Raw genomic sequence first — 17355 nt, forward strand, 5'->3', positions numbered from 1 at the left:
TGCTACTACAGCAAACTGTATGTATGACTCAAGACAAGTTTCTTTTTTGTGAGACCGGAGTCTCGCGCAGTCGCCCAGGCTGTAGTGTAGTGGCGTGATCTCGGCTCACTGCAACCTCCGCCTCCTGGGTTCAAGCGATTCTTCTGCCTCAGCCTCCCGAGTAGCTGGGATTACAGGCGCGCGCCACCACGCCCGGCTAATTTTTGCAGTTTTAGTAGGGCCGCGGTTTCACCATGTTGGCCAGGCTGGTCTCGAACTCCTGACCTCAAGTGATCCGCCTGCCTCGCTGCCGAAATTGCTGGGATTACGGGAGTTAGCCACTACGCCCGGCGGAGGCAAGTTTCTTCGTTCCTCACTTGTAAAACTGGAATACTGTCATTTTCATAAGGTTAAATCGTACAACACAGGTAAAAGCGTTTCAGCACTCAACGAAATTTTTCTAACATAACGAAAAACTCCTGGTTGCTCCTTGCCTTGCCCTTGGACTCAACGCTTCAAGTTCCGACCAATCCCTCCGAGAGCTCAGAGGGAGCCGCTCTAGCAACCTACCGCCACGGAGTCCAGGGGCAGCCGGGAAGGGGGCGAAACCCGGAGGCCAGAGCACGCACTTCCGCCCACGCCTTCCTCACAGCCAATCGCCCACTGGTGCCCCACCCCTTCCGTTCTGGGAAAACTCGAGCACACAGAAAGGCTTCCGGCGGGAGCTGTGAGCTCCTTATCATGGTGAGTTGGCTGTTGGGGTGAGGGTTTCGGCTGTAGCTGATTCGGTTTATCTTATCTGGTCCTTAAGCGGCCTTGAAATCCCTCAGCCACCCGGAGGAGGGGTCATTGAAGTTGAAGTCGGGCCCCTTGGCTGGAGCGGCTGTCTCCCAAAATGTTCTCCTCAGAGTTCTGGTCCCCTTTGGTCCCTCACCTGTACCGCAGGCGCACACGATCCAGGCACCGCTGCAGGCCGAGCTTTCAGCTCCTGGCGAGTTTCTGACTTCCCTCTGCCTAGATTTCTTTAATGTAATAAAAGTCTTTGCCAGCGTCAACAACTAGACCACCAACAAAAGATCTGAAAAGAAGCCCACAGCAACAACTCTAATAGTGATTCTTAGAGGAGTGGCGATAACGCCAGCGGAAATGAAGGTTATTAATAGGGTTTTAAGGCAGACGCCTCACTCTGCAATTTGGCTTTATTAAATCTTTAGCCTGAATACGGCAGCAACTTTCATAAGCGGAGTAACCACAGAAAGTCAAGGTGTTGGTAGAACGTCTTATTGCTGCTTTGTTTCTGCGTTTGTAGAAACTAGTGGAAGACCCAGTAGACGTAATGGCTGGTGGGATATGGTGTTTTCTCTCAAATTTGTTAGAATTGGTCATTGTTTACCTTTAGAGCTCAAATATGTAGCTATGAACTTTATTTAAAAATAAGCAGTTGGTTGGGATTTCAAGTGTCAGAGTGGTGTGTGCCTTTTGAAAATGCATTTATTAGAAAAATTCATGGAGTACTTATTGATAACCTACGTATGAAAGAGACCACATTTCTGTGCCTAAGCTTTTGTCACTGTACTAAGTTTTTTACGTCAGTGGATATGGTCGGGAAAATGTCTTATTCGCACTATGTTATGTAAATTTTCTGTAATCCTTTTGCACACAGAAAATGGGTAAAAGTTTACCCTTTTTGGCTAATGATCAAATAGCCTTCAGTTATGCTCTTTTTCAAAACATTCACCATTGTGTAGCTTGTAGCCGGAGTTATATTTCTAAAATTTGACGACATAACTCCCTTACTCAAATTTTCTTTCTTTTTTTTTTTTTTTTTTGTAGCACTCAAAGTCCTGTTTAGCATGGCGTGCGAAGCCACTCATTATCAAGCTTCTTACTTTTACAGCCTCTTTTGTTGTTGTTGTTGTTGTTTTTGAGATGGAGTTTCGCTCTTGTTGACCAGGCTGGAGGGCAATGGCGCGATCTCGGCTCACCACAACCTCCGCCTCCCGGGTTCATGCGATTCTCGTGCCTCACCTTCCTGATTAGCTGGGATTACAGGAATGCACCATCACGCCTGGCTAATTTTGTATTTTTAGTAGAGATGGGGTTTCTCCTTGTTGATCAGGTTGGTCTCGAACTCCTGACCTCAGGTGATCCTCCTGCCTCTGCCTCCCAAAGTGCTGGAATTACAGTAGTGAGCCACCGTGCCTGGCCACAGCCTCTTTTTTTTTTTTTTTTTTTAATGCATACACGTATGTAACATCCGTATTTCAGCCACAGTGAATAGCTTGCAAATCATGCTGTATGAATTGAGCCTTTGTACCAGCTTTGCATATGTTCTTCCATCTGCCTGAATTGTTCCCTGTCCTCTACCGGCTGTCCTTATCAGAATAACCCTTATATATCCTTAACTATTTTTCATGAGCCTTTCCCCCATGTTCCAGTATACTGTTAGTTGCTTCTCCTTTGTGCTGTGGTGGTACCTTGTGCTTTTATACATACACACACACACACACCAGTTTTGTTACATAAAGCTGCACAAAACGAATACATACAATAGAAACTTGCCTATAATACTGATGATTTGAAGGGATTTGAAGGTAAAGGGACAAGAGACTTAAAATTCAGAGGTCTTTCAGGTTATACACCTTCATTAACTCACAGCCCTAATTTAATAAAGTAAAACTTGAATCTCTTGTGCTTTTTACCGCTAACATCTGTAATCCTTACAGACTGTGTTAAAATTGTGTATTTATTTGTCTTTCTCACTTTCTAGACTGTAAGCTCATTGAGAGCAGGACCTATGTGTTTCACTCTGGTTTTCCCGGAGCTTCGTATAGTGCCTGGCCCAGAGGAAGTTGTCAATAAACATCTGTTTTATAAGACACTGAAAACTTATGGCACTGTATCCTTATGCTTGAAACATTAGTATTAGTCATGCAGGGAAACATTTTTTAAGGTTTATTTTTTAAAATAAGTATTTTAAAATAAAATATTGAGAAAAAGGTTTTGTGTTTATTAAGAATATGCTATGTGAAAACAGTGCTCTCTTAGAAAATATAAATAATATAAATACATAATATTTAAATATATGCAAACAAAATATAAAGAAAAGTAGCCCTTGTCATTAGTGAAGTTACTAAAAAATTATAAAGCAATGCAACAAGTTGAAGGCTATACTTTGATTATTGCAAAATAAGTGGCATAAAAAAACAGTACAGTTTGGAATGATCTAGGAAGACTTCATTTAAGAAGTGAAACATGAAACTAAGTACTTTGTGCCCCACTCTTAATACTCTTAATCTAGTACTTGTTTCTCATTATATGAATAAGAGCTTGAGTTAGACAGATCTGGCTTTTTCACGCAAGAGTGGTGTGATGAGACAAAGAGTAGACCAGTTTAACTGAAGTTGAGGGTTTCTATGTGGAGAAAGAGGTAAGACTGGAAAGAAACAGGCTAAGTCATTGAAAACCTGGAAATTCTGGTTGTAAAATTTGGAGTTTATTCTGGTAGCAATGGAGAGCCAATATAATTTTGGAAAGAGTGATATGAGCATTAAGATTTTTGTTTTATTTTCATTGTCAGGATGGCATCAGAAGTGGCCTTCTGCCTCTTAGAAACATTGTTGATTCTCTTAACCTGAAACTTAAAGTTGGCTAGGGTTAAACAGAAGATGTCCAAAAATAACAGTATTAAGGAGAATTTTTTAAATCTTTGGAACCAAAATATCTCACACGTAATTCCTTAAGAATATATATACATATGTACATACACATGTATAATATTTATACATATGTGTTTATTTATTTATTTATTTATTTATTTTGAGATGAGGTCTCGCTCTGTGGCCCAGACTGGAGTAAAGTGTGATCCTGGCTCACTACAGCTTTGACTTCCTGGGCTCACGCAATCCTCCCACCTTGGCGTCCTGAGTAGCTGGGACTACAGGCGTGTACCACCATGCCTGGCTAATTTTTTTCTTTTCAATTTTTTGTAGAGACAGGGTCTCAGTATGTTGCCTAGGCTGGTCTTGAACTCCTGGGCTCAAGTGATCCTCCTTACTCAGCCACCCAGAGTGGTGGAATTACAGGCATGAGCCACTATGGCCAGCCAAGAAAAAAATATTAATATTAACATTTATTAACATCTAAAGTGAAAATAGCATATTCTTTTAAAACTGGATTAGCTTAGCTGTAAGGTTATACACACACAGTGGTCTTTATTTGGATATAAAAATGGTAACATTTTTCTGGTGCTTTATTTTTACTTTTTTCACCTTTCTATTATGAAAATTTTTATACATACACAGAAGTAGAGAGACCATAATAGGAGCCCCCTTGTACCTGTCACGTGGCAGCAACAATTATCAACACTCTGCTGTTGTTTTTCTTATGCCAAATATCTAGTGCTTGGCCTTTTTTCCTGCTTTTCCTGAGTCTCAGCATAGTGCAACTAATGATGCCTAAGCTTTGAAGAAATGAGTTATCCCTCCTTATAACCACTTAATTGCTCTCTAGATGCTATGTAGGAAAATCATGCTTGCATTGGATTTGAAAGATTTTTACATTTATATATATATATATATATATATATATTTTTTTTTTTTTTTTTTTTTTTTTGAGACGGAATCTCACTCTGTCACCCAGGCTGGAGTGCAGTGGCACAATCTCTGCTCACTGCAAGCTCCGCCTCCCGGGTTCACGCCATTCTCCTGCCTCAGCCTCCTGAGTAGCTGGGACTACAGGTGCCCACCACCATGCCCGGCTAATTTTTGTATTTTTAGTAGAGACGGGGTTTCGCCATGTTGGCCAGGATGGTCTCGATCTCCTGACCTCGTGATCCACCCGCCTTGGCCTCCCAAAGTGCTGGGATTACAGGCATGAGCCTCTGCGCCTGGCCTACATTTATAATTTTTTAATACCTCAGTTTCACTGCTTTCTGGGGCTTCAGTGTTTGAGTCAAATTGACCAACTTTAGTGAGGTAGAAATGTAATAAGGTTGGTATAGTGATTGTGGCTTTTACCATCTAGGAAAGTATTTCATTAAAATTAATATCAAAAAATTTATGTTTGTGGCACTTAGCAATCAAATTACTGTGTATGAGCCATTTAAAATTGGGAAGGATTTTTTTCCCCCTGTAATGATACTTTCTTTTGGAATGACAAAATATTCTCTTTAAAAGTAGCTATAGAGTTTTGCTTTTGGAAACCTATACCAGAAAAATTAATAGGGCCATGCCAAATTTTCAGCATAAAAAAAGGCTAAGTATTTTTTAATGATAACTGAAACAATTAGTAATCACAGGTCTTTTGGCATTATTCCCGTTCTTACCGGTAGACATCACAAATTCGATTCATTATAGCACACACTTAAAGTACCGTTTTTTGCCTTCTTCATAGACATAAGTTTCTGCCTCATTATCAGTACTACATCATAGAAAAATGACGGGAATGGTTTTCACCAAATTTGGGACAGTCTGATTTTTAATACGGCAAACAGGATATTCACTCCTTCGCCGCAGGATGAGGCTGCAGTAGAGTGAATATCCTGTTTGCTGTGTAGCCTATGTTTAAAATCAGACTGTTTTCCTCAAAAGCAGCTGGAACTGAGGTTCAAGAGATGGATGTGACTGTGTATAGGGAGAGGCATACCATTTTTATTTTTAAAGTATCAACAGAAATCATGATTTCACATTAACAGTACAAAGTCGCAAATGTGAATAATGAGCAGGTATTGATTTGGCCAGCTTTATAAATGTGTAACTTTTAAAACTGGGTTATTTATCTTCTTAAAAATAATTTGTGGAAGCTTGTTGTGTATAGAGAAAATTGGCCTATTGTCTGTTGTGAATTACAATTTTTTTTCACAGTTTGACCTGAAATCTTTTTTCCCCCTTTAGGGTATTACATTCGCCCATGAAATTTTATAGTAAAATCAATCAATTTTTTTTCCTTTAGAGCTTCTTGGTTTTTATGTCCTATTAAGAAAGGCTTCCCCCAAAGCCCAGATTATAAAATAATACATCTAGGCTTTCTTCAATCAAGTACTCTATAATTCTATATTTTAATTTTCAAAATAATAGCAAATTAGAGTAAGGAGTATGATAAGGGTGAAACATTACCTTGATCAAAATACCATTTATTGACTGGCTCGTATTTTCTCCCACTGATATTGGATACTGCCTTCCTCATAAGTTAATTTCTCATATGTGTTTGAACTCTCCTTTCTGCTAAGGCTTTCCCATATGATTTCCTAAACTTGGGTGGTAAATCCCCTCAGTCTTCTCTCTCATTGGTGAGCCCTGTCTTTACTATCCCCAAACTGTATACCAGCAGGGGCCAGGGAGACTAGCCAGGGTGTCAGATACTTTGACTGAATGCCTAAGAGAGAATCTCAGGGGTTTTACTGTAATAGTTGCCTGAACTTGCTTTCTTTTTGAGACAGTCCCACTCTGTCACCCAGGCTAGAGTGCAGTGGTGCGATCTTGGCTTACTGCAAACTCCACCTCCCAGGCTCAAGAGATTCTCATCCCTCAGCCTCCTGAGTAGCTGGTATTACAGTGTGCACCACCACACCCAGCCAATTTTTATATTTTTAGTAGAGATGGGGTTTCGCCATGAACTCCTGGCCTCAAGTGATCCCTCTGCCTCAGCCTCCCAAAGTGCTGGGATTACAGGCATGAGCCCCAAGCACAGCCACATATATAGCTTTAATTAGGTGAATTTTCAGTAGAAATTTCCAGTAGAGCTGTTTGGCAAACTGTTTCTTTTTTGGTTCAAATTGCCTTATCCATTTAAAAATAGAGTGTGGTCTGGAGCTAAAAAGCCTGGATTTGAATTTCTGCTCAGCCATTTACTAGCTCTGTGACTTTGGATGACTTACTAAAAGTTGTCTCCACCCACATAGGTTTATTGTGAATATTCAATCCATAAATATACATAAAGTATCTAGAATAAGTGCTTGGTGTATATTGAGTACTTAATAAATATTGGTTATTATTACCACTATCTCGTACCATATCATAGGAACCACTATATCATATCATAAGAACTCTGAAGATGATTAAATATTTAAATGCTGATTTGTATATTGTTTGTTTGAAAGGGGACAATTCATCTCTTTCGAAAACCACAAAGATCCTTTTTTGGCAAGTTGTTACGGGAATTTAGACTTGTAGCAGCTGACCGAAGGGTAAGTTATTCCTTAACCCCAATTTTAATTATTGCACAAACAACATTATAACATTGAAGAAAGATAATTTTTAAGGCAAATAGAAATCACTCCTGATCCCACCACACTGTTTTCATTTTTCTATGTTGGAAAAGTGCTTTTTAGTGTAAAATTGCAGTCATTTGGTGTTAAATTGTTTTGCTTTGGTAGGAAGCTTCTGTTAAAGTTTTGATTCTAATTCTGAACTGTTTTAAAGAAAAATGGTTTTGTGGTTGCTTTTGGTTATTAAGTTTTCAAAAAATTAAATGGATCCAGTCTAAAGCCATGTTTTCTCTTTTATTTATTTTTTTTTGAGATGGAGTTTCACTCTTGTTGCCCAGGCTGGAGTGCAATGGCATGATCTGGGCTCACTGCAACCTCTGCCTCCTGGGTTCAAGCGATTCTCCTGCCTCAGCCTCCGGAGTAGCTGGGATTACAGGCATGGGCCACCACACTCAGCTAATTTTTTGTATTTTTAGTAGAGATGGGGTTTCTCCATGTTGGTCAGGCTGATCTCAAACTCCTGACGTCAGGTGATCCGCTCACCTCAACCTCCCAAAGTGCTGGGATTACAGGCCTGAGCCACCGTGCCTGGCCCATGTTTTCTCATTTTTAATGTAGGGCAAGAAAAATATGTCATGTTTTGAGACTGTAAACAAAAAGATGTAATTGCCATCCTTTTAGGCCACCAATGTAAACCTTCTAGTTACTGTGTTTCATGCTTCTCATTGTTGTCTAAATGATAAATTCTCTTAGGGAACTGACTCTCTCTATTTTGCTCACCTTTTTATAGAAGTACAGTATAAGCATCCAGTAAATATTTGATGACTTTTAAGTAAAGCCAGCTTCAATGAAACAATAATAAACAGTACCAGTGGGCAGTCCAATTGAAACTCTGCCATATTTTCACTATTTTTCAACTCCCTTATCTTCATTTGCTTCCTTATCCAGCTTAGATTCTATGCTCCATCATTATCATTTCCCTCCTTTTTGTTCTTTTTTTTTGAGATGGAATCTTTCTATATTATCCAGGCTGGTCTTGAACTCCTGGGCTCAAGGGATCCTCCTGCCTCAGCCTCCTGAGTAGCTGGGATTGTAGGTGTACACCACCACTCCCAGCTAGTATCATTTTCTTTTACATGCTCTCAACTCTTTTGTGCTCCCCTTCCCTCTGTCTTAATTCCTGGAAAATCCCCAGTCTTCATTAAGTTCACTTTCTTTTCTTTTCTGTTCTGTTCTGTTCTGTTCTGTTCTGTTCTGTTCTGTTCTGTTCTGTTCTGTTCTGTTCTTAGATGGAGTCTTGCTCTGCTGCCCAGGCTGGAGTGCAGTGGCATGAGCTCAGCTCACTGCAACCTCCACCTCCCGGGTTCAAGCGATTCTCCTGCCTCAGCCTCCCAAGTAGCTGGGATTACAGGCACGTACCACCAGGCCGAGCTAATTTTTGTAGTTTTAGTAGAGATGGGGTTTCACCATGTTGGCCAGGATGTTTTCGATCTCCTGACCTCATGATCCGCCCGCCTCGGCCTCCCAAGGTGCTGGGATTACAGGCGTGAGCCACTGCGCCCAGCCAAGTTCACTTTCTTTCTACTCTGTACTTGCATCTAAGCAACTGAATGTAACCTGAGAGAAACAAAACCATGCAACTGGTCTCACTTTGAATTCATGATCAGACAGACCATTAGTGCTGCCTGTATTTCTTTCATTCTATATTTCCTTTGTTCATTCAATTTTCCAATTTCCTAGATGGCTGTTTCATACCATGTTCTTTCATTTCTATCCTCAAGCTTCTAATACCATCTTCATCCTCACCCTAACCCAATGATCTTGCTTCCTGTTTCACCAAGGGAAAAGAAGTAATCAGAAGAAAACTTCTACATCCTGTCATTAGCACATCAGCCATCACTCTGCCTTCCCTCCTGTTTCTCTGGACAAGCTTTCAGTTATCCTCTATAAAGCCAGTTCTTTCACTTGTTACCTGCTAAAGATGATGTCCGTATAATTGTTCTGTTTCTTGCATCATTGTTTTTCTTGCATCATTCTCTTCTTTCTTGCATCGTAATTACATGTTATAAGTTCCACTCTCAGGGCTGCTTCATTTCTCAGCTTCCTTTTGTAGCAAACCTCCTTGAAAGAATTATCAGTACACTATATTCACCTTCTCTTCTCCCCATCTCTATTAAACACGTACCAGTTTGGCACTGGTCCCCACTAATTTACATAAACAGCTTTTACAAGGTAACCAAAAACCTCTGTGTTGCCAAAATCAAGATCTTTCCTTATTTCTCATCTTACTTGATTGATGTTGAACAGCCAAGGTCAGTACTTTCTTTTTTTTTTTTTTTTTTTTTTTTGAGACAGTCTCGCTCTGTCACCCAGACTGGAGTGCAGTGGCATAATCTCGTCTTACTGCAACCTCCGTTTCCCTGGTTCAAGCGATTCTCCTGTCTCAGCCTCCCAAGTAGCTGGGATTGCAGGCACCTGCCACCATGCCTGGCTGATTTTTTTATTTCAGTAGAGATGGGATTTCACCATGTTGACCAGGCTGGTCTTGAACTCCTGACCTTCACCCGCCTCGGCCTCCCAAAGTGCTGGGATTACAGGCATGAGCCATTGCACCTAGACAAGATTAGTAACTTTTAGGAACATCATTATGCCCTTTATTCAGATTCACCAGTTGCTTACCTTTTACCCCATTTGCTTCATCATTGTCTCTATAATATGTACCTATGGAGACAAAATGCATATGTATATATATTTTTCTCAACTATTTGAGAATTTCTATGTCAGAATTTATTTTCTCTTGAACAACTCTCCTTCTGGAATTATTCCTTTAAATTTGTATACTATAACTTAGCTGATGACACTTTTGGTAGATGTGGAAAGTGTGACACAGACTTTTTGAAGGAAGTTACATTTATTCCTTTGAATATCAGAGTATAAATTATAGCAACTTGAGCAGACCCTGTGAAATTTGTCACTTGTGTACACATAAGAGTGATTTTTATTTTCACAGTCCTGGAAGATACTGCTCTTTGGTGTAATAAACTTGATATGTACTGGCTTCCTGCTTATGTGGTGCAGTTCTACTAATAGTATAGGTATGTCACCTTGGTATTTTTATGGAGTTGTTATTTTCACTTTTGTTTTTCTCATTGGAAATAAAGGTATATCTTATATAGAATATATTCTGAAATGTATTTAACTCAAATGATTTAAATAAGGGAATATATTTAAAACTTCCTTGTAAACTATAAAACTTTGTTCATTTGTTAGCATTGTATCTTTTTTTCTTTTTTAAGTTTTTTTCCTTTTAAAATATATTTTAAAGTAGAAATGGGGTCTCACCATGTTGCCCAGGCTGGTCTCAAACTCCTGAGCTCAAACGATCTACCCACCTCGGCCTCCCAAAGTGCTGGGATTACAGGCGTAAGCCGCAATGCCTGGCCATTTCCATTTTAAATAAGCTGTTATTAAAAAAAAAAATCATTAAATCTATTTGGAGATTTGTTTTTGTTTTGTTTTTTTGTTTTTTTGTTTTTTTTTTTTGAGACGGAGTCTCACTCTGTTGCCAGGCTGGAATGTAATCTTGGCTCACTGCCGACTCCCTGGTTCAAGCGATTCTCCTGCCTCAGCCTCCCAGGTAGCTGGGATTACAGGCACACACCACCAGGCCCAGCTAATTTTTGTAGTTTTAGTAGAGATGGGGTTTCACCATGTTGGCCAGGATGGTTTCAATCTCCTGACCTCATGATCTGCCCTCCTTGGCGTCCCAAAGTGCTGGGATTAGAGGTGTGAGCCACCGCGCCCAGCTGGAGATTTGTTTTTAATGTAATAGATTAAAACTTTAGTTTATACAATTTATAAGTTAGATTTTTAGGTTTATTGGCTTTTCCTTAAAATCCTTAAAAAAAAAGGGAGTCCTGTAATTTTTTCTTGTATCTTAACTTTTTGTGTTTGTTAATGCATTGTTCTTTTGTTCTGTTATTCAAACAATACATTTGAAATAGTGCTGAGATTACAGAAGCAGGCAGAAAAATGGTCACAGGGCTTTTTAACATTCATTGCTTCATTTTTCCTAATGGAGAAATCAGGTTGGGTGGTAAGCTTTTCTACCAACCAACTTTGGCTACATATATTGATCAAATTTACTAGATAACTGGCAATATATCAGGTTGGCCAGTGACTCAAAAGGTTTTTTGGTGATGGATACCCCTGGTAGAAATAATTTGGGTGACTTGCTGTATTTTTTTAGAGGGGTCAGTAATATTTTAATCATTTTTTTGGTTGTTTTGCAGCTTTAACTGCCTATACTTACCTGACCATTTTTGATCTTTTTAGGTAAGTTTTTAGGAAATCTTAATGTTTTGGAGCCAATAAGGAATTTGGTAGAAATGTGGTATAGCCATACAATTCAGCAATAAAAACAGCAGCTACTGATATCATATAAGAAAACAATAAAAACATTATACTATGAAGACAATCATAAAGGACCACATATTGTATGATTTCATTTATATGAAATGTCCAGAACAGGTAAATCTATGGAGAGAAAAAGTAGATTATGAAGAAGTTTTCTTTGCTTAAAGGAAAGTAATCTAAATAAGTAAGATTATCAACATAGAACAAACACACAAACAACAATAGTTAGAGACATAACAGTAATTAGAGGCTGGGTGGGGTGGCTCATGCCTGCAATTCCAGCACTTTGGGAGGCCAAGGCGGGTGGATCACTTGAGGTCAGGAGTTTACGACCAGCCTGGCCAACATAGTGAAACCTCGTCTCTACTAAAATACAAAATTAGCCAGGCATGGTGGCTTGTGCCTGTAGTTCCAGCTACTTGGGAGGGTGAGGCATAAGAATCGCTTGGACCCAGGAGGCGGAGGTTACAGTGAGCCGAGATTGTGCCACCACACTCCAGCCTAGGCAACAAGAGTGAAACTCAGTCTCAAAAAACGAAAAACAAAACATTTATAAATTTGATTATATTAAAGTTAAAAACTCTAGGTAGCAAATGTCACCATAAACAGAGAATAACCTGAGAAGATATTTGCAATTCATACCTCAAAGGACTAATTTTGCTAATATTTGAAGGGCCCTACAATTTAATAAGACGAAGACCCAATAAAAGAAAAGGAAGAAAAAAATTTATAATACATACAGAGAATTTACAGAACAGGAACTATAAATGACACTTTGAAAAGTTGCTCATCTTCACTAACAGTAAGAGAAATGCAAATTAAAATTACTCCGAGATGCTGTTTTGCCTGTCACGTTGGGAAAGATTAAAAAATTTGAGTATAGCTGTGTTGTTGAGTGTGTTAGGGAAACACGTGCTCTTTTGTTTTTAAAAAGATGGCTTTATTCGGCTGGGCGCAGTGGCTCATGCCTGTAATCCCAGCACTTTGAGAAGGTGAGGAGGGCGGATCACAAAGTCAGGAGTTCGAGACCAGCCTGCTCAATATGGTGAAACCCCGTCTCTACTAAAAATACAAAAATTAGCCAGGCATGATGGTGGACATCTGTCGTCCCAGCTGCTTGGGAGGCTGAGGCAGGAGAATTGCTTGAACCTGGGAGGCAGAGGTTGCAGTGAGCTGAGATCGCGGCACTGCACTCCAGCCTGGACAACAGAGTGAGACGCCATCTCAAAAACCAAAACAACAACAACAACAAAAAACACCAGTTCACTGTAAATGTGAATGTTTGAATGTTTGTTTTTGGATTCTCAGGTCTGTCCCATTGATCTGTATGTCTGTCCTTTATGCCAGTACCATCAGTCTTGATTACTGCAGCTCTGTAGTAGGTTTTGAAATTGGAAAGTGTGAATATTCCAGCTTTGTTCTTTTTCAGGATTGTTTTGGCTAAACAGGCATTCTTTTTTCTCAAGCTGGAGTGTAGTGGGTTGACCTCGGCTCACTGCAGCCTCAGTCTTTACCTCCTGAGCTCAAATGATGCAACTCAGCCTCCTGAGTGGGTGGTATCACAGGCTTGTGCCACCACATCTGCCTAATTTTTTGATATTTTGTAGAAATGAGGTCTTCCTATGTTGCCCAGGCAGGTCTCAAATTTCTGGGCTGAAGTGATCCTCCTGCCTTTCCCTCCCAAAGTGTTGGGATCACAAGCGTGAACTACCTGTCCTGGCTGGAAACAGGCACTTTCATACATTGCTGATGGGAATATAAATTGGTGCAGCATCTCGAGGGCAGTTTGGCAATATCAATTAAATTTAGAAATGCCCATAACCGGCCAGGCGCGGTGGCTCACGCCTGTAATCCCAGCACTTTGGGAGGCCGAGGCGGGCGGATCACAAGGTCAGGAGATTGAAACCACAGTGAAACCCCGTCTCTACTAAAAATACAAAAAATTAGCCGGGCGCGGTGGCGGGCGCCTGTAGTCCCAGCTACTCAGGAGGCTGAGGCAGGAGAATGGCATGATCCCGGGAGGCAGAGCTTGCAGTGAGCCAAGATCACGCCACTGCACTCCAGCCAGGGGGACAGAGCGAGACTCCATCTCAAAAAAAAAAAGAAATGCCCATAACCTTAAACATAGCCGTTCCTTTTCTAGTAATTTATGCTACAGATACATTCCTGTGGTTAAAAATGAGTTGCATATGAGGTTATTCAGTACAAAAGATTGGAAACAATCAGTATGTGAATGATGAAATAAATTATGGGGCATGTATACCCTATATTTTGGTACATATATATCATAGAATTCTCAAACTTGACCATACATCAGAATTACTTGGAAGGTCTTGTTAAAATACATATTGCTCCATTTCCAGAGTTACTTATTTAGAAGGCCTAGGGTAGGACCCAAGAATTTGCATTTCTAGCAACAGATGAAACCGATCCTGCTGGGTATAGGGAACCCACTTATCTATGTAATTAAATATTATGTAGCCTTAAACAATAAAGCCAAAGCATTTTATGGTTTAGAGGTCCTAATGAGGGGAAAAAGCAAGATATACAACAATGTATATAGTATGCTGCAATTTGCATTAAAAAGGGGGAAAGTAAGAATACACGCATGTTTACACATCCACACACTACAGTCATTTGCTTGTATTTGCATAAATATACATAGGAAGGATAAACAAGAAACTGATAGTAATAGGTGTCTTTAAGGAGGAAGACTCTGGCAGGGAGACATAATTTAAAATCTTCCCACTATATATCTCTTTTGTAAATTTTGAATTTTAATTATATAAATAAAATGCCAATTTAAAAATAAATAAAAGCAGATTAAGTATGTTACTGCCAAGAGTGGTATCTCATGCCTGTAATCCCAGTGCTTTGGGAGGCTGAGACAGGAGGACTTCTGAGCCCAGGAGTTTGAGGCTGCAGAGAGCTGTGATCTAAGCACTGTACTCCAGCCTCAGTGACAGAGAGATACCCTATAGACCAGGCACAGTGGCTCATGCCTGTAATCCCAGTACTTTGAGAAGCCAAGGTGAAAGGACCGCTTGAGCCCAGGAGTTCAAGATCAGCCTGGGCAATACAGTGAAACCTCATCTCTACAAAAAATTTTAAAAATTAGCCGAGTGTGGTGGTACACACCTGTAATCCCAGCTACTCACTGAATAGTAGGCATTAGGATCACTTGAGCCCAAAAGGTTAAGGCTGCAGTGAGCTATGATTGCACCATTGTACTCCAGTCTTGGGTCTTGGTGACAGACTGATACTTGTCTCAAAAAAAAAAGGATTTTATTTTATTTATTTTTGAGACAGGGTCTCACCCTGTCACCCAGGCTGGAGTGCAGTGGCACGATCTTGGCTCACTGCATGCAGCCTCCGCCTCCCGGGCTCAAGTGATTCTCCTGTCTTAGCCTCCCGAGTAGCTGGGATTACAGGTGCCCACCACCATGCCCGCCTAATTTTTGTATTTTTAGTAGAGATGGGGTTTCACCATGTTGGCCAGGCTGGTCTTGAACTCCTGACCTCAGGTGGTCCTCCCGCCTCAGCCTCCCGAAGTACTGGGATTACAGGCGTGAACCACTGCGCTCAGCCCATTCATACACTTTAAAAAGTTACTTTGGGGAATAATTATTAATGTTCCCAACCATATTTGATAATAATAAACTAATGGTAATAAAAATAGTAAAATTTTAAAACTAAAGTAATGATGTTTCCCTAATGTCTTAAGGTTCATAAGGAAAATCTTTTCATTTAATGTGAAGAAGTTTCTTTCTTTAGAGGCTCATAATCTGCCATATGAGTTAGCTATCGATATATAATGTTTCAGATGAAAGGTGTGATTTAGATTCATCTAGAGCTTCATTAATATCCAAACACAGAAGAAAGTGGTTATCTGATTTTAGACTATTGTTAATAAATGCTACTGTTTTTACAAAGAGGTGTAGAAATATATTTTAATAGAGAACATTAATACCAAAGTGGTGTTATTAAACTATGGAAATTAAAATAATTTATGCATATAAATAAAATCAAACATATTGAATGATTTGTTGATAAATGGGTGCTGATTTTTAGATTTATGTAGTAATGGGAAGTAAGTTCAGTTAGTGTACCATATTTCATCAAACATTAGATATCAACAATTTTTTAAGACAAATACTTATTTTATGTGTCCCCAAGAAAAATGCTACTAATTCAGCTGTGATGTACTGTAAGTTGTAAGACTAACCCTGATTTGAGGAGTATTAAGATGTGAAAAAACATCATGAACTGTAAATCTTTTTTTTTTTTTTTTGAGATGGAGTCTCGCTCTGTCGCCCAGGCTGGAGTGTAGTGGCTGGATCTCAGCTCGCTGCAAGCTCCGCCTCCCGGGTTTACGCCATTCTCCTGCCTCAGCCTCCCGAGTAGCTGGGAATACAAGCGCCCGCCACCTTGCCCGGCTAGTTTTTTATATTTTTTAGTAGAGACGGGGTTTCGAACTGTAAATCTTAAAAGTGATGAACTGTAGATAAAGTTTCAGAGATTTTTATCCATTTTTAAGGATAAAATTTTCAAAAGTTAATGTTTAGACACTGAATTTTTCAGATTTCTTATTAGTAACAAATATCTATAGAGTATTATTTATGAAGAAAAATTTTACAATTAATAATTGAAGCTTTGGCCGGGCGAGGTGGCTCACGCCTGTAATCCCAGCACTTTGGGAGGCCGACGCTGGCAGATTCCCTGAGCTCAGGAGTTGGAAACCACCCTGAGCAACGTGGTAAAAACCCATCTCTACTAAAATACCAGAAAATGAGGTGGGCATGGTGGTGCACTCTTGTAATCCCAGCTACTCAGGAAGCTAAGGTGGGAGAATTGCTTGAGCTTGGGAGGTAGAGGTTGCAGGAGCCAGGATTGTGCCACTGCATTCCAACTTGGGTGACAGAGTGAGACTCCGTCTCAAAAATAAATTAATTAATTAATTAATTAATGATTGAAGCTTCAATTGTATATTTCGTTTTTCTTTTCTTTTTTTTTTTTTTTGAGACAGGGTATTGCTCTTGTCACCCAGGCTCAGTACAGTGACATAGTCATGGCTCACTGCAGCTGCAATCTCCTGGGCTCAGGCGATCCTCCTACCTCAGCCTCTGGGGTACCTGGGACTACAGGTACTCACCACCACACCTGGCTAATTTTTGCATATTTTTGTGGTGACACGGCATGACATGTTGCCTAGGCTGGTCTTGTACTCCTGGGCTGTCAAATAATCCACCTGCCCTGACCTCCCAGAGTGCTAGGATTACAGCCATGCGCCACCATGCCCAGCCTAATTGTATATTTCTGACTGCAGAAACTCATTTGGCTGCCTTTATCCAATGCAACTTCAAAAATCATCCATCCATTCAAAACCAACCTAGATGATTTGCTTAACTTCAATGTAAATACCATATTCTTGCTACTTACATGAATCGGAAGTGAGGTTAGCACACTATATGAACCCTGTCATGAGTGTGAAGTACTCTCAAGGAGTTAGCTAGGGCTCCTTTGATTGTAGCTATCAGACTTCCACTGGAGCTATACTGGGGGAGCAAAGGTGTAGGATACTTAATTCTACAGATTCAGGGGTGTTAATGGAATCTGAGGGCAGAGGTTTAGCTGGGCTCCACTGTAAGAATCAAACTTTTCTTTATCTGTCATCTCTGTTCCCTGTGTGTGGACATTGTTGAGCTATTTTCTTCCTGTAGGTCAGCATTCCCTACTCCCAAATCCGGGGATAG

At 40.1% G+C, this 17355-nt stretch overlaps 1 protein-coding gene across 5 annotated transcripts in view; it reads left to right on the plus strand.

Moving 5' to 3' along the window:
* The first annotated feature begins 667 nt into the window (after positions 1-667).
* The window catches only part of SLC30A6 (solute carrier family 30 member 6), a 54791-nt gene continuing 38103 nt past the window's right edge, over positions 668-17355 (plus strand). The window contains exons 1-5 of one of the 5 annotated variants that reach the window (XM_030921057.1): positions 687-723; positions 2706-2708; positions 7079-7165; positions 10197-10281; positions 11479-11521. In XM_030921057.1, coding sequence (XP_030776917.1) covers positions 721-723; positions 2706-2708; positions 7079-7165; positions 10197-10281; positions 11479-11521 — 221 coding nt within the window. In that variant the 5' untranslated portion in view covers positions 687-720. Of the gene's footprint in view, positions 724-2705; positions 2709-7078; positions 7166-10196; positions 10282-11478; positions 11522-17355 lie in introns of those variants that run through there. The other 4 variants (XM_010388057.2, XM_030921060.1, XM_030921061.1 and 1 more) reach the window with 4 other exon arrangements.

This window comes from Rhinopithecus roxellana, chromosome 17 (genome assembly GCF_007565055.1).
Source record: "Rhinopithecus roxellana isolate Shanxi Qingling chromosome 17, ASM756505v1, whole genome shotgun sequence".
In the NCBI taxonomy this organism is placed as follows: domain Eukaryota; kingdom Metazoa; phylum Chordata; class Mammalia; order Primates; family Cercopithecidae; genus Rhinopithecus; species Rhinopithecus roxellana.